Source organism: Oncorhynchus keta, chromosome 1 (assembly GCF_023373465.1).
Source record: "Oncorhynchus keta strain PuntledgeMale-10-30-2019 chromosome 1, Oket_V2, whole genome shotgun sequence".
NCBI classification, from domain to species: domain Eukaryota; kingdom Metazoa; phylum Chordata; class Actinopteri; order Salmoniformes; family Salmonidae; genus Oncorhynchus; species Oncorhynchus keta.
Genome location: NC_068421.1, coordinates 4969026 through 4990542, shown reverse-complemented (window position 1 = coordinate 4990542; position 21517 = coordinate 4969026). Strand labels below are relative to the sequence as shown.

At 49.9% G+C, this 21517-nt stretch overlaps 1 protein-coding gene across 18 annotated transcripts in view; it reads right to left on the bottom strand.

The window, feature by feature from the left end:
• Nucleotides 1–21517, bottom strand: part of aplp2 (amyloid beta (A4) precursor-like protein 2) — a 112294-nt gene that overhangs the window by 75010 nt on the left and 15767 nt on the right. For 14 of the 18 annotated variants that reach the window (XM_052465706.1, XM_052465213.1, XM_052465307.1 and 11 more), the window contains exons 3-5: nt 14151–14302; nt 8114–8331; nt 5678–5883 (exon numbers count right to left, since the gene is read on the bottom strand). In XM_052465706.1, the coding sequence (XP_052321666.1) occupies nt 5678–5883; nt 8114–8331; nt 14151–14302 (576 nt within the window). The remainder of the gene's footprint in view (nt 1–5677; nt 5884–8113; nt 8332–14150; nt 14303–21517) is intronic. The other 4 variants (XM_052465451.1, XM_052465898.1, XM_052465850.1 and 1 more) reach the window with 1 other exon arrangement.

The following is a 21517-nucleotide window of genomic DNA, read 5'->3' as shown; positions in this document are numbered from 1 at the left end:
TGAAATGGTGTGTCGAGATCGGTGTGGAAGATCTTGAGTGGCCTGCACAGAACCCTGACCTCAACCCCATTGAACACCTTTGGGATGAATTGGAACGCCGACAGCGACTGTGAGCCAGACCTAATCGCCCAACATCCGTGACCGACCTCACCAATGCTCTTGTGGCTGAATGGAAGCAAGTCCCTGCAGCAATGTTCCTACATCTAGTGGAAAGTCTTCCCAGAAGAGTGAAGGCTGTTATAGCAGCAATGTTCCAACATCTAGTGGAAAGCCTTCCCAGAAGAGTGGAGGCTGTTATAGCAGCAAAGGGGGGCAACTCCATATTAATACCCATGATTTTGGAATGAGATGTTTGACGAGAAGAAGAAGAAGGTGTCCACACACTCTTGTTGTATTTTCAGTGAGCTCCAAAGGTATTGGGAGACACGTTTTGTTTCTGTACTCCAGAACTTTAGATTTGAAATTATACAATGACTGAGGTCAAAGTGCAGCTTGCCAGCTTTCAAATACATTTGTTTTGGTACCCTTTCCAGATCTGTTCCTAGACACAATCCTGTCTCAGAGCTCTACAGACTATTCCTTCAACCTCATGGCTTGGTTTTTGCTCTGACATGCACTGTCAATTGTGGGACCTTATATAGACAAGTGTGTGCCTTTCCAAGTCATGTCCAATCAATTGAATTTGTAATGGTGAGAGGTTAGTATGTATTGGGGTTATGATATAAAATGCTAATCTCTCCAGTTATTGTAATGGTGAGAGGTTAGCATGTCTTGGGGATATGATATAAAATTAACCTCCCCCATGTTGTAATGGTGAGGGATATGATATAAAATGCTAATCTCTCCAGTTATTGTAATGGTGAGAGGTTAGAGAGTATGATTAAAAGCATCTCTCCAGTTATTGTAATGGTGAGAGGGGGGATATGATATAAAATGCTAACCTCCCAGTTATTGTAATGGTGAGAGGTTAGCATGTCTTGGGGGTATGATATAAAATGCTAACCTCCCCAGTTATTGTAATGGTGCATGTCTTGAGGGTATGGTATAAAAGCATGTAATGGTGAGGTTAGCATGGGTATGATATAAAATGCTAACCTCCCCCAGTTATTGTAATGGTGAGAGGTTAGCATGTCTTGGGGGTATGATATAAAATGCTAACCTCCCCAGTTATTGTAATGGTGAGAGGTTAGCATGTCTTGGGGGTTTGATATTTGTGCGTGTAACTTTCTCACTCATCATTATTCACGATTCATTCAAGACTAATCAGGGTAGCAACCACATTAATGTAGAAGTGTTTAGAAACATATGCTATTCTTATTTACAATAAAAGTGACCGCAAAATGTCAAATGCTTTACCATTTACTATTGGGCTGAAACAACCAGAACAAACACAAAATGCATCCAACAAGTTTTGTAGAGTCACCAGCTTGTTGTAATCATTGAATATAGAGAGAGAGAGACAGAGAGACAGAGAGACAGAGAGACAGAGAGACAGAGAGACAGAGAGACAGAGAGAGACAGAGAGACAGAGAGACAGAGAGACAGAGAGACAGAGAGACAGAGAGACAGAGAGACAGAGAGAGAGAGAGAGAGAGAGAGACAGAGAGACAGAGAGACAGAGAGACAGAGAGGACGAAATACACATAAGTGAATTTGTCCCAATACTTTGGGTCGTCTAAAACAGGGGGGACTGTGTACATAAAGTGCTGTTATTTCTAAACGGTTCACCCGATATGGATGAAAATACCCTCAAATTGAAGCTGACAGTCCTGAACTTTCATCTCAACAGTAGTGTATCGTTTCAAATCCAGAGTGCTGGAGTACAGAGCTAAAACAACAACAACAAAATGGTCACTGTCCCAATATACACACACAACACACACACACACACACACACACACACACACACACACACGTTCAAAAGTTTGGGGTCACTTAGAAATGTCCTTGTTTTCCATGAAAACATACATGAAATGAGTTACAAAATGAATAAGAAATATAGTCAAGATGTTGACAAGGTTATAAATAATGACTTGGCTTTCGTCAAAAAATCCTCCATTTGCAGCGAATACAGCCTTGCAGACCTCTGGCATTCTAGTTATCAATTTGTTGAGGTAATCTGAAGATATTTAACCCCTGAAGCACCAAATTGTATTGAACACAAATTGGATTGGCTTGATGGGCACGGGTCAAGGGTCAAGCTGCTCCCACAACAGTTCAATAGTGTTGAGATCCGGTGACTGTACTGGCCACTCCATTAGACAGAATACCAGCTGACTGCTTCTTCCCTAAACAGTTCTTGCATAGTTTGGAGCTGTGCTTTGGGTCATTGTCCTGTTGTAGGAGCAAATTGGCTCTAATTAAGCCCACAGAGTATGGCATGATGGAGTGATAGCCTTCCTTCTTCAAGATCCATTTTACCCGGTGTCATGACGTTGGCCTGGGGGGTAGGTTTATGACAGTCATAAATACCTCTTCCCCCCTGTTTCCTCTCTCTACCCTACTGATGTTACATTTGCAAACCCCTTGGTTAACATAGAGATTCTGGGAACATCAGAAGGTGGGGGAAATGAACTATATTCTGGTAATCCGACCAATTGAACATATGGGGTGGTACTTAATGAATATGATGTCAGTTCGGTTGTCATCTGAGACATTCTCATCAATGATAAGATGACATAAACTCTACAGTGGAATGTCTGCACATTGTAGTTATCGGATTCACATGGAATTGTTGTTAAATTTAAATGTTTGAATATGAAATTATTTGTGATGGGATGAAATGTGATTTTAGCTTCTAAAATGGGATGAAATGTGATTTTAGCTTCTAAAATGTGAGATGTGGGTTTTCATAAGATAGGGCTCTGCTCAATCAGTGGCCCGCCCCTGTGAAGGGACAAGGGCTATAAAACTTTTCAAACACGCCCTCCTCTCCCTTCCTATATAAAGCCTTGACGACAATGTAACCTCCTGTTCCGAGGACGTGAGGACAACGGTCCGATGTCAGAATGGTTCAGATAATAACTACAGAACGAAGCCAACATCAGCGTGAGCTTTGGTTGTGAATGGTATGAACTTTGAACTCTTATTCACTACAGAAGTGATACATCCTAGCCGTTGAGTTAGCAACAGCAGCTGCAAACGCGGGTTAGGAAGGCACAGACAGAGTATCCCGTCTACCACACAACGACGTTACTACAACGTATCCAATTGACCACCAGAGACATTCTTCAAAGGACAAAGTTTGGCAACGGACAAAGTTTGGCAACGGACAAAGTTTGGCAACACGGCCTTCCATCTACCACCAACCTACCGAAGAGCAGCTCAGAGTAAATATTTATTATATTTTCCTTTTCCAAATGGGCAATAATTTAGAATGCATGAGATACTGTATTTAGGATAGCACAGCTTCTCCCTTTGTTCCTCAGTCTTTCCGCTCTTTCACTCAAACCCAGCCCCTTTTCTTTTGTGTAACAAGCTTTCATATCTGTTACGCTCGTTTGGGACGTTTTCCTTTATGACGTAATTTGTAATCAAGGTATGATTAATTATGTGTATGTGTAATTCTGTGTGATTAGTTAGGTATTTAGTAAAAAAAATAATCAAACCCAATTTTGTATTGCTGATTCAACTTGTTAGCCAGGGTTCGTGAAGATAACCAAGAATGTACAACTTTCATGTGAGACTGAATTAAGGTGACGATTAATATTGACTGCTATTGATGTAAAATATTACTAGGTCTATAGTTTATTCGGAAGATAACAGCTCTATAAATATTATTTTGTGGTGCCCGACTCTCTAGTTAATTACATTTACATGATTAGCTCAATCAGGTAATATTAATTACGGAGAAATTATTTTATAGAATTTTATAGAATTCTTTTATAGAATTTTATAGAATTATTTTATAGAATCTTTTCATATCACTTAATCTGGCATAGACAAAGACACCTGTATAAATCTCCCAAAGCTACCACTACCCACTACCACTACCCCAGACCATCACATTCCCTCCACCATGCTTGGCAGATGGCGGTAAACACTCCTCCAGCATCATAATTTTTTCTGCATCTCACAAATGTTCTTCTGTGTGATCCGAACACCTCAAACTTAGATTTGTCACTTTTTCCCCAATTTTCCTCTGTCCAGTGTCTGTGCTCTTTTGCCCATCTTAATCTTTTTTTATTGGCCAGTCTGAGATATGGCTTTTTCTTTGCAACTCTGTCTAGAAGGCCAGCATCCCGGAGTCGCCTCTTCACTGTTGACGTTGAGACGGGTGTTTTGCGGGTACTATTTAATGAAGCTGCCAGTTGAGGACTTGAGGCGTCTGTTTCTCAAGCTAGACACTCTAATGTACTTGTCCTCTTGCTCAGTTGTGCACTGGGGCCTCTCACTCCTCTTTCTATTCTGGTTAGAGTCAGTTTGCGCTGTTCTGTGAAGGGAGTAGTACACAGCGTTGTACGAGATCTTCAGTTTCTTGGCAGTTTCTCAAATGGAAAAGCCTTCATTTCTCAGAACAAGAATAGACTGACGAGTTTCAGAAAAGTTATTTGTTTCTGGCCATTTTGAGCCTGTAATCAAACCCACAAATGCTGATGCTCCAGATACTCAACTATTCTAAAGAAGGCCAGTTATATTGCTTCTTTAAATCAGAACAACAGTTTTCAGCTGTGCTAACATAATTACAAAAGGGTATTCTAATGATCAATTACCCTTTTAAAATGATAAACTTGGACTAGCTAACACAACGTGCCATTGGAACACAGGAGTGATGGTTGCTGATAATGGGCCTCTGTACTTGTATTAGCTAACACAACGTGCCATTGGAACACAGGAGTGATGGTTCCTGATAATGGGCCTCTGTACTTGTATTAGCTAACACAACGTGCCATTGGAACACAGGACTAATGGTTGCTGATAATGGGCCTCTGTACTTGTATTAGCTAACACAACGTGCCATTGGAACACAGGACTAATGGTTGCTGATAATGGGCCTCTGTACTTGTATTAGCTAACACAACGTGCCATTGGAACACAGGACTAATGGTTGCTGATAATGGGCCTCTGTACTTGTATTAGCTAACACAACGTGCCATTGGAACACAGGAGTGATGGTTGCTGATAATGAGCCTCTGTACTTGTATTAGCCAACACAACGTGCCATTGGAACACAGGAGTGATGGTTCCTGATAATGGGCCTCTGTACTTGTATTAGCCAACACAACGTGCCATTGGAACACAGGAGTGATGGTTGCTGATAATGGGCCTCTGTACTCCTATGCAGAAATTCCATAAATCAGCCATTTCCAGCTACAACAGTAATTTACAACATTAACAATGTCTACACTGTATTTCTGATCAATTTGATGTTATTTTAATGGACAGAAAATGTGCTTTTCTTTCAAAAACAAAGACTTTTCTATATGACCCCCAAACTTTTCAGCTGTGCTAACATAATTGACCCCCAAACTTTTGAACAGTAGTGTATTTTATTATATTATAATATATGATATACTTTTCAGCTGTGCTAACATAACTTTTGAACAGTAGTGTATATATTTTGCTAAAAAAATTCAACAAAAATAACTTGCAGGCCGGTTCTGCCAGCGGGTCTGTTGCCGACGGCAACTCTAACACTAAAAGGTGGAAAAGAGAGAATAAAAGACAGAGTACCAACCTTTGACCTCTGTCAGGGTCTTGTCTTCATCCTGGCTCTCTGGAACACTATCCCTCTCTTTCTTCTCCTCCTCCTCCTCCTCCTCTTCCTCTCTGTCGGCCTCCTCATCTTCATACACATAGTGGTACTCTTCCTCATCTTCATCTTCCTCATCCAATGGCTCCTCCTCTTTCTGAGTGGTGGGCTGCTCATCAGCTGGGGCCTCGCTGAGAGAGAGCGTGAGACAGTTTGAGCGAGGGCGAGAGAGAGCGAGAGAGAGAGAGAGAGAGAGAGAGAGAGAGAGAGAGAGAGAGAGAGAGAGAGAGAGAAAGAGACGAGAGAGAGGGGGCAAGAGAGAGAGGAAGGGAGAGAGAGCGAGAGATAGCGAGAGAGAGAGAGGGGGAGAGAGGGGGCGAGAGAGAGAGAGAAGGCGAGAGAGAGAGAGGGCGAGAGAGAGAGAAGGCGAGAGAGAGAGAGAGAGCGAGAGAGAGAGAGAGGGGGAGAGAGAGCGAGAGAGAGAGAGAAGGCGAGAGAGAGAGAGAGAGGGCGAGAGAGAGAGAAGGCGAGAGAGAGAGAGGGCGAGAGAGAGAGAGGGCGAGAGAGAGAGAGGGCGAGAGAGAGAGAGAGAGGGCGAGAGAGAGAGAGGGCGAGAGAGAGAGTGAGAAAGAGAGAGAGGGCGAGAGAGAGATTTAATTAATAGTAGAATAAATGTGTCTAACAGCCTCCACTCTTCTGGGAAGGCTTTCCACTAGATGTTGGAACATTGCTGCTATAACAGCCTCCACTCTTCTGGGAAGGCTTTCCACTAGATGTTGGAACATTGCTGCTATAACAGCCTCCACTCTTCTGGGAAGGTTTTCCACTAGATTTTGGGACATTGCTGCTATAACAGCCTCCACTCTTCTGGGGAGGCTTTCCACTAGATGTTGGAACATTGCTGCTATAACAGCCTCCACTCTTCTGGGAAGGTTTTCCACTAGATGTTGGAACATTGCTGCTATAACAGCCTCCCCTCTTCTGGGAAGGCTTTCCACTAGATGTTGGAACATTGCTGCTATAACAGCCTCCACTCTTCTGGGAAGGCTTTCCACTAGATGTTGGAACATTGCTGCTATAACAGCCTCCACTCTTCTGGGAAGGCTTTCTACTAGATGTTGGAACATTGCTGCTATAACAGCCTCCACTCTTCTGGGAAGGCTTTCCACTAGATGTTGGAACATTGCTGCTATAACAGCCTCCACTCTTCTGGGAAGGTTTTCCACTAGATGTTGGAACATTGCTGCTATAACAGCCTCCACTCTTCTGGGAAGGTTTTCCACTAGATGTTGGAACATTGCTGCTATAACAGCCTCCACTCTTCTGGGAAGGCTTTCCACTAGATGTTGGAACATTGCTGCTATAACAGCCTCCACTCTTCTGGGAAGGTTTCCACTAGATGTTGGAACATTGCTGCAGGGACTTGCTTCCATTCAGCCACAAGAGCATTAGTGAGATCGGGCACTGATGTTGGGTGATTAGGCCTGGCTCGCTGTCGGCGTTCCAATTCATCCCAAAGGTGTTCGATGGGGATGAGGTCCGGGCTCTGTGCAGGCCAGTCAAGTTCTTCCACATCAATCCCGACAAACCATGTCTGTATGGACCTCGCTTTGTGAATGGGGGCATTGTCATGCTGAAACAGGAAAGGGCCTTTCCCAAACTGTTGCCACAAATCTGGAAGCACAGAATAGTCTAGAATACTTGTATACTGTAGTGTTGAGATTTCCCTTCACTGGATCTAAGGAGCCCGAACCATGAAAACCAGCCTCAGAACATTATTCCTCCTCCACCAAACTTTACAGTTGGCACTGTGCATTGAGGCAGGTAGTGTTCTCCTGGCATCCGCCAAATCCAGATTCGTCCGACAGACTGCCAGATGGTGAAGCGTGATTCATCACTCCAGAGAATGTGTTTCCACTGCTCCAGAGTCCAATAGCAGTGAGTTTTACACCACTAAGGCCGACACTTGGCATTGCACATGGTGATCTTAGGCTTGTGTGCGGCTGCTCGGCCATGGAAACCCATTTCACGAAGCTCCCGACTAACAGTTATTGTGCTGACGTTGCTTCCAGAGGCAGTTTGGAACTCGGTAGTGAGTGTTGCAACCGAGGACAGATCATTTTTACACGCTTCAGCACTCGGCGGTCCAGTTCTGTGAGCTTGTGTGGTCTACCACTTCGTGGCTGAGCCGTTGTTGCTCCTAGACGTTTCCACAGTAACCACTTAATGTTGACCGGGGCATCCTATGACGGTGCCACGTTGAAAGTCACTGAGCTCTTCAGTAAGGCCATTCTACTGCTAATGTTTGTCTATGGAGATTTCATGGCTGTGTGCTCGTTTTAATTCACCTGTCAGCAACGCTTGTTGCTGAAATAGAGGAATCCACTAATCAGGGTAGGAAACACACACACACACACACACCTCTCCTTCTCTACAAGATCATCCTGATCCAGTGCCGTCTCCTCCACCTCTTCGTCCTCCTCTTCATCTTCTTCTTCTTCCTCCTGGGAGGGCATGGCGGGCAGGGAGGGTTCCCCAGGGGAGGGGCAGCATACATACTCTGTACCATGGAACTTATCAATGCCACAGGGCAGTAACATGCCATAGCTGTGAAGGACCATGGTCCCCTTGGAACAGGCCTGGGGAGAGGAGAAAGGGAGAGATGGGAGAGAGAGTGAAACGCTACACACGTAATACTGACAAGAAACAGACTGAGGAGAATGCCTCATAAGTCTATAGGCTGTAGAGGGTCTAGTGAGGCTGGGTCTAACTCGGACTGGGTCCAACTAGAGCCTGGTGAGGCTGGATCCAACTCGGCTGGGCCCGGTGAGGCTGGATCCAACTAGGCTGGGCCCGGTGAGGCTGGATCCAACTAGGCTGGATCCAACTAGGACTGGATCCAACTAGGACTGGATCCAACTAGGACTGGGTCCAACTAGGACTGGATCCAACTAGGACTGGGTCCAACTAGGACTGGATCCAACTAGACTGGGTCCAACTAGACTGGGTCCAACTAGGACTGGGTCCAACTAGGACTGGATCCAACTAGGACTGGGTCCAACTAGGACTGGGTCCAACTAGACTGGGTCCAACTAGACTGGGTCCAACTAGGACTGGGTCCAACTAGGACTGGATCCAACTAGAACTGGATCTAACTAGACTGGGTCCAACTAGGACTGGATCCAACAAGGACTGGATCCAACTAGGACTGGATCCAACTAGGCTGGGTCCAACTCGGCTGGGCCCGGTGAGGCTGGATCCAACTAGGACTGGATCCAACTAGGACTGGGTCCAACTAGGACTGGATCCAACTAGACTGGGTCCAACTAGACTGGGTCCAACTAGGACTGGGTCCAACTAGGACTGGATCCAACTAGGCTGGGTCCAACTAGGACTGGATCCAACTAGGCTGGGTCCAACTAGGACTGGATCCAACTAGGACTGGATCCAACTAGGCTGGGTCCAACTAGGACTGGATCCAACTAGACTGGATCCAACTAGAGCCTGGCGAGGCTGGGTCCAACTAGAGCCCGGCGAGGCTGGGTCCAACTAGGGCCCGGCGGGGCTGGGTCCAACTAGGGCCCGGCGAGGCTGGGTCCAACTAGGGCCCGGCGAGGCTGGGTCCAACTAGAGCCCGGAGAGGCTGGGTCCAACTAGAGCCCGGAGAGGCTGGGTCCAACTAGAGCCTGGCGAGGCTGGGTCCAACTAGAGCCTGGCGAGGCTGGGTCCAACTAGAGCCTGGCGAGGCTGGGTCCAACTAGAGCCTGGCGAGGCTGGATCCAACTAGGCTGGATCCAACTAGGCTGGGTCCAACTAGAGCCTGGCGAGGCTGGGTCCAACTAGAGCCTGGCGAGGCTGGGTCCAACTAGAGCCTGGCGAGGCTGGGTCCAACTAGAGCCTGGCGAGGCTGGGTCCAACTAGAGCCTGGCGAGGCTGGGTCCAACTAGAGCCTGGCGAGGCTGGATCCAACTAGGCTGGATCCAACTAGGCTGGGTCCAACTAGAGCCTGGCGAGGCTGGGTCCAACTAGAGCCTGGCGAGGCTGGGTCCAACTAGAGCCTGGCGAGGCTGGGCCCAACTAGAGCCTGGCGAGGCTGGGTCCAACTAGAGCCTGGCGAGGCTGGGTCCAACTAGAGCCTGGCGAGGCTGGGTCCAACTAGAGCCTGGCGAGGCTGGATCCAACTAGGCTGGGTCCAACTAGGCTGGGTCCAACTAGGCTGGGTCCAACTAGGCTTGGTCCAACTAGAGCCCGGCGAGGCTGGGTGGGTTTACACAGGAAGCCCAATTCGGATCTATTCCAAATTATTGGCAGAAGAGCTGATCTGATTGGTCAAAAGACCAATTAATGAAAAAAAAGCTCAGAATTGGGCTGCCAGTCATACTGCATTCAGGCCGCCGTGCAGGGACAAGCCAGTGGCAGCAAGTACACAGGGCTTGGAGCCAAGCAGGCCAGTACACAGGGCTAGGAGCCAAGCAGGCCAGTACACAGGGCTAGGAGCCAAGCAGGCCAGTACACAGGGCTAGGAGCCAAGCAGGCCAGTACACAGGGCTAGGAGCCAAGCAGGCCAGTACACAGGGTTAGGAGCCAAGCAGGCCAGTACACAGGGCTAGGAGCCAAGCAGGCCAGTACACAGGGCTAGGAGCCAAGCAGGCCAGTACACAGGGCTAGGAGCCAAGCAGGCCAGTACACAGGGCTAGGAGCCAAGCAGGCCAGTACACAGGGCTAGGAGCCAAGCAGGCCAGTACACAGGGCTAGGAGCCAAGCAGGCCAGTACACAGGGCTAGGAGCCAAGCAGGCCAGTACACAGGGCTAGGAGCCAAGCAGGCCAGTACACAGGGCTAGGAGCCAAGCAGGCCAGTACACAGGGCTCGGAGCCAAGCAGGCCAGTACACAGGGCTAGGAGCCAAGCAGGCCAGTACACAGGGCTAGGAGCCAAGCAGGCCAGTACACAGGGCTCGGAGCCAAGCAGGCCAGTACACAGGGCTAGGAGCCAAGCAGGCCAGTACACAGGGCTAGGAGCCAAGCAGGCCAGGTGTGTGTTGCTCTCCTAACTGTTGGCCCAGCAGGCTCCAAAATAGCCTTACGAAATCTGTCTGGAGGACCACATGGTTTCCACCACAGCACTAGTCTGGTTAGAGATCAGCTCTAAACCTAAACTCTGATCATAGGACAACTGGGAAGCACTCAGCCAGACAGGTAGAGAAGGGGGTAGGGGGGTAGAAGGGGGAGAGACAAGTAGAGAAGGGGGAGGGGGGACAGGTAGAGAAGGGGGAGGGGGAGAGACAGGTAGAGAAGGGGAGGGGAGAGACAGGTAGAGAAGGGGGAGGGGGGACAGGTAGAGAAGGGGGTAGGGGGAGAAGGGGAGGGGGAGAGACAGGTAGAGAAGGGGAGGGGGAGAGACAGGTAGAGAAGGGGGAGGGGGACAGGTAGAGAAGGGGGAGGGAGACAGGTAGAGAAGGGGGAGGGGGACAGGTAGAGAAGGGGAGGGAGACAGGTAGAGAAGGGGGAGGGAGACAGGTAGAGAAGGGGGGAGGGGGGGAGAGACAGGTAGAGAAGGGGGAGGGGAGGGAGAGACAAGTAGAGAAGGGGGAGGGGAGGGAGAGACAAGTAGAGAAGGGGGAGGGGAGGGAGAGACAAGTAGAGAAGGGGGAGGGGAGGGAGAGACAAGTAGAGAAGGGGGAGGGGAGGGAGAGACAGATAAGAGAAGGGGGAGCGGAGGGAGAGACAAGTAGAGAAGGTGGATATGAGGGAGAGACAAGTAGAGAAGGGGGAGGGGAGGGAGAGACAGGTAGAGAAGGGGGAGGGGAGGGAGAGACAGGTAGAGAAGGGGGAGGGCAGGGAGAGACAGGTAGAGAGGGGAGGGCAGGGAGAGACAGGTAGAGAAGGAGGGAGGGCAGGGAGAGACAGGTAGAGAGGGGGAGGGCAGGGAGAGACAGGTAGAGAAGGAGGGAGGGCAGGGAGAGACAGGTAGAGAAGGGGGAGGGGGGGGCGGAGGGAGAGACAGGTAGAGACAGGTAGAGAGGGGGGAGGGGAGGGAGAGAGGGGGAGGGGAGGGAGAAGGGAGGGAGAGACAGGTAGAGAAGGGGGGAGGGGAGGGAGAGACAGGTAGAGAAGGGGGAGGGGAGGGAGAGACAGGTAGAGAAGGGGGAGGGGAGGGAGAGACAGGTAGAGAAGGGGGAGGGGAGGGAGAGACAGGTAGAGAAGGGGGAGGCGAGGGAGAGACAGGTAGAGAAGGGGGAGGCGAGGGAGAGACAGGTAGAGAGGAGGGAGGGGAGGGGGAGACAGGTAGAGAAGGGGAGGGGAGGGGGAGGGAGAGACAGGTAGAGAGGAGGGAGGGCAGGGAGAGACAGGTAGAGAAGGAGGGAGAGACAGGTAGAGAGGAGGGAGGGCAGGGAGAGACAGGTAGAGAAGGGGAGGGGAGGGGGAGGGAGAGACAGGTAGAGAGGAGGGAGGGCAGGGAGAGACAGGTAGAGAAGGAGGGAGAGACAGGTAGAGAGGAGGGAGGGCAGTAACAGTGTGGCAGGATAGACTGAAAACAGAAACAGTGTAGAGTCCATTGGGTAGACAGACAGACAGACAGACAGACAGACAGACAGACAGACAGACAGACAGAGAGCCAGACAGCCAGAGAGAGTCAGACAGCCAGAGAGTCAGACAGCCAGAGAGAGTCAGACAGCCAGAGAGAGTCAGACAGCCAGAGAGAGTCAGACAGCCAGAGAGAGTCAGACAGCCAGAGAGAGTCAGACAGCCAGAGAGAGTCAGACAGCCAGAGAGAGTCAGACAGCCAGAGAGAGTCAGACAGCCAGAGAGAGTCAGACAGCCAGAGAGAGTCAGACAGCCAGAGAGAGGGAGACAGACAGAGAGGGAGACAGCCAGAGAGAGGGAGACAGCCAGAGAGAGGGAGACAGACAGAGAGGGAGACAGCCAGAGAGAGGGAGACAGCCAGAGAGAGTCAGACAGCCAGAGAGAGGGAGACAGCCAGAGAGAGGGAGACAGCCAGAGAGAGTCAGACAGCCAGAGAGAGTCAGACAGCCAGAGAGAGTCAGACAGCCAGAGAGAGGGAGACAGCCAGAGAGAGTCAGACAGCCAGAGAGAGGGAGACAGACAGAGAGGGAGACAGCCAGAGAGTCAGACAGCCAGAGAGAGTCAGACAGCCAGAGAGAGTCAGACAGCCAGAGAGAGTCAGACAGCCAGAGAGAGTCAGACAGCCAGAGAGAGGGAGACAGCCAGAGAGAGCCAGACAGCCAGAGAGAGCCAGACAGCCAGAGAGAGCCAGACAGCCAGAGAGAGGGAGACAGCCAGAGAGAGGGAGACAGCCAGAGAGAGGGAGACAGCCAGAGAGAGGGAGACAGCCAGAGAGAGGGAGACAGCCAGAGAGAGGGAGACAGCCAGAGAGAGGGAGACAGCCAGAGAGGGAGACAGACAGAGAGCCAGACAGCCAGAGAGAGGGAGACAGACAGAGAGCCAGACAGCCAGAGAGAGGGAGACAGCCAGAGAGAGTCAGACAGCCAGAGAGAGGGAGACAGCCAGAGAGAGTCAGACAGCCAGAGAGAGTCAGACAGCCAGAGAGAGGGAGACAGCCAGAGAGAGGGAGACAGCCAGAGAGAGGGAGACAGCCAGAGAGAGCCAGACAGCCAGAGAGAGTCAGACAGCCAGAGAGAGGGAGACAGCCAGAGAGAGGGAGACAGACAGAGAGAGGGAGACAGACAGAGGGTGACAGACAGCCAGAGAGGGAGACAGACAGAGTAGTTGTATTTTTATTTAACCTTTATTTAACGAGGCAAGTCAGTTTAAGAACAAATTCTTATTTACAGTGACGGCCAAACCCAGACGACACTGGGCCAACTGTGCACCGCCCTACGGGACTCCCAATCACGTCCGGTTGTGATACAGCCCAGGATCGATTCAGGGTCTGTAATGACGTCTCTAGCAGTGAAGGACACACATGGTTCTTACCTCCTCGGCCACCCCGTGCCTCCTCGGCCACCCCGTGCCTGACACACACGGTTCTTACCTCCTCGGCCACCCCGTGCCTCCTCGGCCACCCCGTGCCTAACACACATGGTTCTTACCTCCTCGGCCACCCCGTGCCTCCTCGGCCACCCCGTGCCTCCTCGGCCACCCCGTGCCTGACACACATGGTTCTTACCTCCTCGGCCACCCCGTGCCTCCTCGGCCACCCCGTGCCTGACACACATGGTTCTTACCTCCTCGGCCACCCCGTGCCTCCTCGGCCACCCCGTGCCTGACACACATGGTTCTTACCTCCTCGGCCACCCCGTGCCTCCTCGGCCACCCCGTGCCTGACACACATGGTTCTTACCTCCTCGGCCACCCCGTGCCTCCTCGGCCACCCCGTGCCTCCTCGGCCACCCCGTGCCTCCTCGGCCACCCCGTGCCTAACACACATGGTTCTTACCTCCTCGGCCACCCCGTGCCTGACACACATGGTTCTTACCTCCTCGGCCACCCCGTGCCTGACACACATGGTTCTTACCTCCTCGGCCACCCCGTGCCACTGTTGGTGGCTGACACACATGTCCATCCTCTCCTTGTGGAAGAACCTGCACTTCTCAGGAACCAGCAGCACGTCACTCACAAACTCCCCCACTGAAAGGACAAATAGATCAGCATTACACAAACATAACCTAGTGAGCCGTTAGTCTTACACAACATTCATTTTATTACTTTATCCAGCTGGGAAAGCACCTGGAAACAGAGGGAGAGAGACAGAGAGAGACAGAGAGAAAGAGAGAGAGAGACAGAGAGAGTAACAGAGAGAGAGAGAGGGAGACAGAAAGAGTAACAGAGAGAGAGAGAGAGAGAGAGAGAGAGACAGAGAGAGAGACACAGAGACAGAGAGAGACAGAAAGAGTAACAGAGAGAGAGAGAGAGAGAGACAGAGAGACAGAGAGAGAGACAGAGAGAGTAACACAGAGAGAGAGAGAGAGAGAGACAGAGAGAGACAGAAAGAGTAACAGAGAGAGAGAGAGAGACAGAGAGACAGAGAGAGAGACAGAGAGAGTAACACAGAGAGAGAGAGAGAGAGACAGAGAGACAGAGAGAGAGAGAGAGAGACAGAGAGAGAGACAGAGAGAGTAACAGAGAGAGAGAGAGAGAGAGACAGAGAGACAGAGAGAGAGACACAGAGACAGAAAGAGTAACAGAGAGAGAGAGAGAGAGAGACAGAGAGAGACACAGAGACAGAGAGAGAGAGACAGAGAGAGACACAGAGACAGAGAGAGAGACACAGAGACAGAGAGAGACAGAGACAGAGACAGAGAGACAGAGAGAGACAGAGACAGAGACAGAGAGAGAGAGAGAGAGAGATAGGAGAGAGAGACAGAGACAGACACAGATAGAGAGAGACAGGAGACAGGAGAGAGAGAGAGAGAGACAGGAGAGAGAGAGAGAGAGACAGAGACAGGAGAGAGAGAGAGAGACAGAGAGAGAGAGAGAGAGAGAGAGGGTATAAGGAGATGGGGGGGTATAAGGAGATGGGGGGGTATAAGGAGATGGGGGGTATAAGGAGATGGGGGTATAAGGAGATGGGGGGATATAAGGAGATGGGGGATATAAGGAGATGGGGGGATATAAGGAGATGGGGGGATATAAGGAGATGGGGGGAGTATAAGGAGATGGGGGATATAAGGAGATGGGGGGATATAAGGAGATGGGGGGATATAAGGAGATGGGGGATATAAGGAGATGGGGGGTATAAGGAGATGGGGGTATAAGGAGATGGGGGTATAAGGAGATGGGGGGTATAAGGAGATGGGGGTATAAGGAGATGGGGGTATGAGGAGATGGGGATATGAGGAGATGGGGATATGAGGAGATGGGGTTATAAGGAGAGGGGGTATAAGGAGATGGGGGTATGAGGAGATGGGGATATGAGGAGATGGGGATATAAGGAGAGGGGGTATAAGGAGATGGGGGGTATAAGGAGATGGGGGATATAAGGAGAGGGGGGTATAAGGAGATGGGGGTATAAGGAGATGGGGGTATGAGGAGATGGGGATATGAGGAGATGGGGATATAAGGAGAGGGGGGTATAAGGAGATGGGGGGTATAAGGAGATGGGGGATATAAGGAGAGGGGGTATAAGGAGATGGGGGGTATAAGGAGAGGGGGTATAAGGAGATGGGGGATATAAGGAGATGGGGGGATATAAGGACATGGGGGTATAAGGAGAGGGGGTGTATAAGGAGAGGGTGTATAAGGAGATGGGGGGATATAAGGAGATGGGGGATATAAGGAGATGGGGGATATAAGGAGAGGGGGAGTATAAGAAATGGGGGGGTATAAGGAGATGGGGGATATAAGGAGAGGGGTGCATAAGGAGATGGGGATGTAAGGAGATGGTGGTATAAGGAAATGGGGGTGGGGATATAAGGAGATGGGGGGTATAAGGAGATGGGGATATAGGAGATGGGGAAATAAGGAGATGGGGGATATAAGGAGATGGGGGGGTATAAGGAGATGGGGATATAAGGAGATGGGGGTATAAGGAGATGGGGATATAAGGAGGTGGGGAAATAAGGAGATGGGGATATAAGGAGGTGGGGAAATAAGGAGATGGGGGTATAAGGAGATGGGGGGATATAAGGAGATGGGGGGATATAAGGAGATGGGGGATATAAGGAGATGGGGGATATAAGGAGATGGGGGGTATAAGGAGATGGGGGTATAAGGAGATGGGGGTATAAGGAGATGGGGGTATAAGGAGATGGGGGTATAAGGAGATGGGGGTATAAGGAGATGGGGGGTATAAGGAGATGGGGGTATAAGGAGATGGGGGTATAAGGAGATGGGGGTATGAGGAGATGGGGATATAAGGAGAGGGGGGTATAAGGAGATGGGGGTATAAGGAGATGGGGGATATAAGGAGATGGGGGATATAAGGAGATGGGGGGATATAAGGACATGGGGGTATAAGGAGATGGGGGGGTATAAGGAGAGGGGGTGTATAAGGAGAGGGGGGTGTATAAGGAGAGGGGGGTGTATAAGGAGATGGGGGGGTATAAGGAGATGGGGGGGATATAAGGAGAGGGGGTATAAGGAGAGGGGGGGATATAAGGAGAGGGGGGTGCATAAGGAGATGGGGATGTAAGGAGATGGTGGTATAAGGAGATGGTGGTATAAGGAGATGGGGGTGGGGATATAGGAGATGGGGGGGATATAAGGAGATGGGGGGGGGGGTATAAGGGGATGGGGATATAAGGAGATGGGGGTATAAGGGGATGGGGGGATAAGGAGATGGGGGTATAAGGAGTTGGGGATATAAGGAGGTGGGGAAATAAGGAGATGGGGAAATAAGGAGATGGGGAAATAAGGAGATGGGGAAATAAGGAGATGGGGATATAAGGAGATGGGGATATAGGAGATGGGGATATAAGGAGATGGGGGGTATAAGGAGATGGGGATATAAGGAGATGGGGGTATAAGGAGATGGGGAAATAAGGAGATGGGGAAATAAGGAGATGGGGAAATAAGGAGATGGGGGATAAGGAGGGGGTATAAGGAGATGGGGATATAAGGAGATGGGGATATAAGGAGATGGGGAAATAAGGAGATGGGGAAATAAGGAGATGGGGATATAAGGAGATGGTGGTATAAGGAGATGTGGGTGGGGATATAAGGAGATGGGGGTGGGGATATAGGAGATGGGGGTATAAGGAGATGGGGGTATAAGGAGATGGGGAAATAAGGAGATGGGGGGATATAAGGAGATGGGGATATAAGGAGATGGGGATATAAGGAGATGGGGATATAAGGAGATGGGGGGGGGGAAATAAGGAGATGGGGATATAAGGAGACGGGGATATAAGGAGATGGTGGTATAAGGAGATGGGGATATAAGGAGATGGGGATATAAGGAGATGGGGATATAAGGAGATGGGGATATAAGGAGATGGGGGAAATAAGGAGATGGGGATATAAGGAGATGGGGATATAAGGAGATGGTGGTATAAGGAGATGGGGATATAAGGAGATGGGGATATAAGGAGATGGGGATATGAGGAGATGGGGATATAAGGAGAGGGGGGGTATAAGGAGATGGGGGTATGAGGAGATGGGGATATGAGGAGATGGGGATATAAGGAGAGGGGGGTATAAGGAGATGGGGGTATAAGGAGATGGGGGATATAAGGAGAGGGGGTATAAGGAGATGGGGGTATAAGGAGATGGGGGTATGAGGAGATGGGGATATGAGGAGATGGGGATATAAGGAGAGGGGGGTATAAGGAGATGGGGTGTATAAGGAGATGGGGGATATAAGGAGAGGGGGGTATAAGGAGATGGGGGTATAAGGAGATGGGGGGGGTATAAGGAGATGGGGGATATAAGGAGATGGGGGATATAAGGACATGGGGGTATAAGGAGAGGGGGTGTATAAGGAGAGGGGGTGTATAAGGAGATGGGGGGGATATAAGGAGATGGGGGGGATATAAGGAGATGGGGGGATATAAGGAGAGGGGGGAGTATAAGGAAATGGGGGTATAAGGAGATGGGGGATATAAGGAGAGGGGGGTGCATAAGGAGATGGGGATGTAAGGAGATGGTGGTATAAGAAATGGGGTGGGGATATAAGGAGATGGGGGGGTATAAGGAGATGGGGATATAAGGAGATGGGGGGGATATAAGGAGATGGGGGTATAAGGAGATGGGGATATAAGGAGATGGGGGTATAAGGAGATGGGGATATAAGGAGGTGGGGAAATAAGGAGATGGGGGTATAAGGAGATGGGGGGATATAAGGAGATGGGGGGATATAAGGAGATGGGGGATATAAGGAGATGGGGGGGGATATAAGGAGATGGGGGTATAAGGAGATGGGGGTATAAGGAGATGGGGGGGGGGGTATAAGGAGATGGGGGTATAAGGAGATGGGGTATAAGGAGATGGGGGTATAAGGAGATGGGGGGTATAAGGAGATGGGGGTATAAGGAGATGGGGGTATAAGGAGATGGGGGTATGAGGAGATGGGGATATAAGGAGAGGGGGTATAAGGAGATGGGGGTATAAGGAGATGGGGGATATAAGGAGATGGGGGATATAAGGAGATGGGGGATATAAGGACATGGGGGTATAAGGAGATGGGGGGTATAAGGAGAGGGGGGTGTATAAGGAGAGGGGTGTATAAGGAGAGGGGGTGTATAAGGAGATGGGGGTATAAGGAGATGGGGGGATATAAGGAGAGGGGGAGTATAAGGAGATGGGGGATATAAGGAGAGGGGGTGCATAAGGAGATGGGGATGTAAGGAGATGGTGGTATAAGGAGATGGTGGTATAAGAGAGATAAGGAGGGGTGGGGATATAAGGAGATGGGGGGATATAAGGAGATGGGGGGGGGGTATAAGGAGATGGGGATATAAGGAGATGGGGGTATAAGGAGATGGGGGTATAAGGAGATGGGGGTATAAGGAGATGGGGATATAAGGAGGTGGGGAAATAAGGAGATGGGGAAATAAGGAGATGGGGAAATAAGGAGATGGGGAAATAAGGAGATGGGGATATAAGGAGATGGGGATATAAGGAGATGGGGGTATAAGGAGATGGGGATATAAGGAGATGGGGGGTATAAGGAGATGGGGAAATAAGGAGATGGGGAAATAAGGAGATGGGGAAATAAGGAGATGGGGGTATAAGGAGATGGGGATATAAGGAGATGGGGATATAAGGAGATGGGGAAATAAGGAGATGGGGAAATAAGGAGATGGGGATATAAGGAGATGGTGGTATAAGGAGATGTGGGTGGGGATATAAGGAGATGGGGGTGGGGATATAAGGAGATGGGGGGGTATAAGGAGATGGGGGGGTATAAGGAGATGGGGAAATAAGGAGATGGGGGGGATATAAGGAGATGGGGATATAAGGAGATGGGGATATAAGGAGATGGGGATATAAGGAGATGGGGGGGGGAAATAAGGAGATGGGGATATAAGGAGACGGGGATATAAGGAGATGGTGGTATAAGGAGATGGGGATATAAGGAGATGGGGATATAAGGAGATGGGGATATAAGGAGATGGGGATATAAGGAGATGGGGATATAAGGAGATGGGGGAAATAAGGAGATGGGGATATAAGGAGATGGGGATATAAGGAGATGGTGGTATAAGGAGATGGGGATATAAGGAGATGGGGATATAAGGAGATGGGGATATAAGGAGATGGGGAAATAAGGAGATGGGGGGTATAAGGAGATGGGGATACAAGGAGATGGGGATATAAGGAGATGGGGATATAAGGAGATGGGGATATAAGGAGATGGGGATATAAGGAGATGGGGATGTAAGGAGATGGGGATGTAAGGAGATGGGGGTATAAGGAGATGGGGATATAAGGAGATGGGGAAATAAGGAGATGGGGGGGGGGTATAAGGAGATGGGGATATAAGGAGATGGGGATATAAGGAGATGGGGAATAAGGAGATGGGGGTATAAGGAGATGGGGGGAAATAAGGAGATGGGGATATAAGGAGATGGGGATATAAGGAGATGGTGGTATAAGGAGATGGGGATATAAGGAGATGGGGATATAAGGAGATGGGGATATAAGGAGATGGGGAAATAAGGAGATGGGGAAATAAGGAGATGGGGGGTATAAGGAGATGGGGATACAAGGAGATGGGGATACAAGGAGATGGGGATATAAGGAGATGGGGATATAAGGAGATGGGGATATAAGGAGATGGGGATGTAAGGAGTTGGGGATGTAAGGAGATGGGGGGTATAAGGAGATGGGGATATAAGGAGATGGGGATATAAGGAGATGGGGATATAAGGAGATGGTGGTATAAGGAGATGGGGATATAAGGAGATGGGGATATAAGGAGATGGGGATATAAGGAGATGGGGAAATAAGGAGATGGGGGTATAAGGAGATGGGGGTATAAGGAGATGGGGGTATAAGGAGATGGGGGGTATAAGGAGATGGGGTATAAGGAGATGGTGGTATAAGGAGATGGGGGTATAAGGAGATGGTGGTATAAGGAGATGGGGGTATAAGGAGATGGGGGTATAAGGAGATGGGGGGGTAAGGAGTTGGGGGTATAAGGAGATGGGGTTGTAAGGAGAGGGGGGTATAAGGAGATGGGGATATAAGGAGAGGGGGTATAAGGAGATGGGGATATAAGGAGATGGGGGTATAAGGAGATGGGGTTGTAAGGAGATGGGGGTATAAGGAGATGGGGGATATAAGGAGATGGGGGATATAAGGAGATGGGGGGTATAAGGAGATGGGGATATAAGGAGATGGGGATATAAGGAGATGGGGATATAAGGAGATGGGGATATAAGGAGATGGGGGTATAAGGAGATGGGGGTATAAGGAGATGGGGATATAAGGAGATGGGGTTGTAAGGAGAGGGGGGTATAAGGAGATGGGGGGGTATAAGGAGAGGTGGGGGTATAAGGAGATGGGGATATAAGGAGATGGGGATATAAGGAGATGGGGGTATAAGGAGATGGGGGTATAAGGAGATGGGGATATAAGGAGATGGGGATATAAGGAGATGGGGATATAAGGAGATGGGGATATAAGGAGATGGGGAAATAAGGAGATGGGGGGGGGGGGTATAAGGAGATGGGGATATAAGGAGATGGGGGTATAAGGAGATGGGGGTATAAGGAGAGGGGGGTATAAGGAGAGGGGGAGGGGAGAGGGGGATATAAGGAGAGAGGAGAGGGGGAGACTTTGGGTCCTTATTGAGGAGTGGGTGGAGGGATATATAATATATCACTTTAACCATGACATCTTCTCCAACCCGGAGGGGGAGATCAACCATTTCCAGGCCCAGGGACATGTACTAGTCTGTGG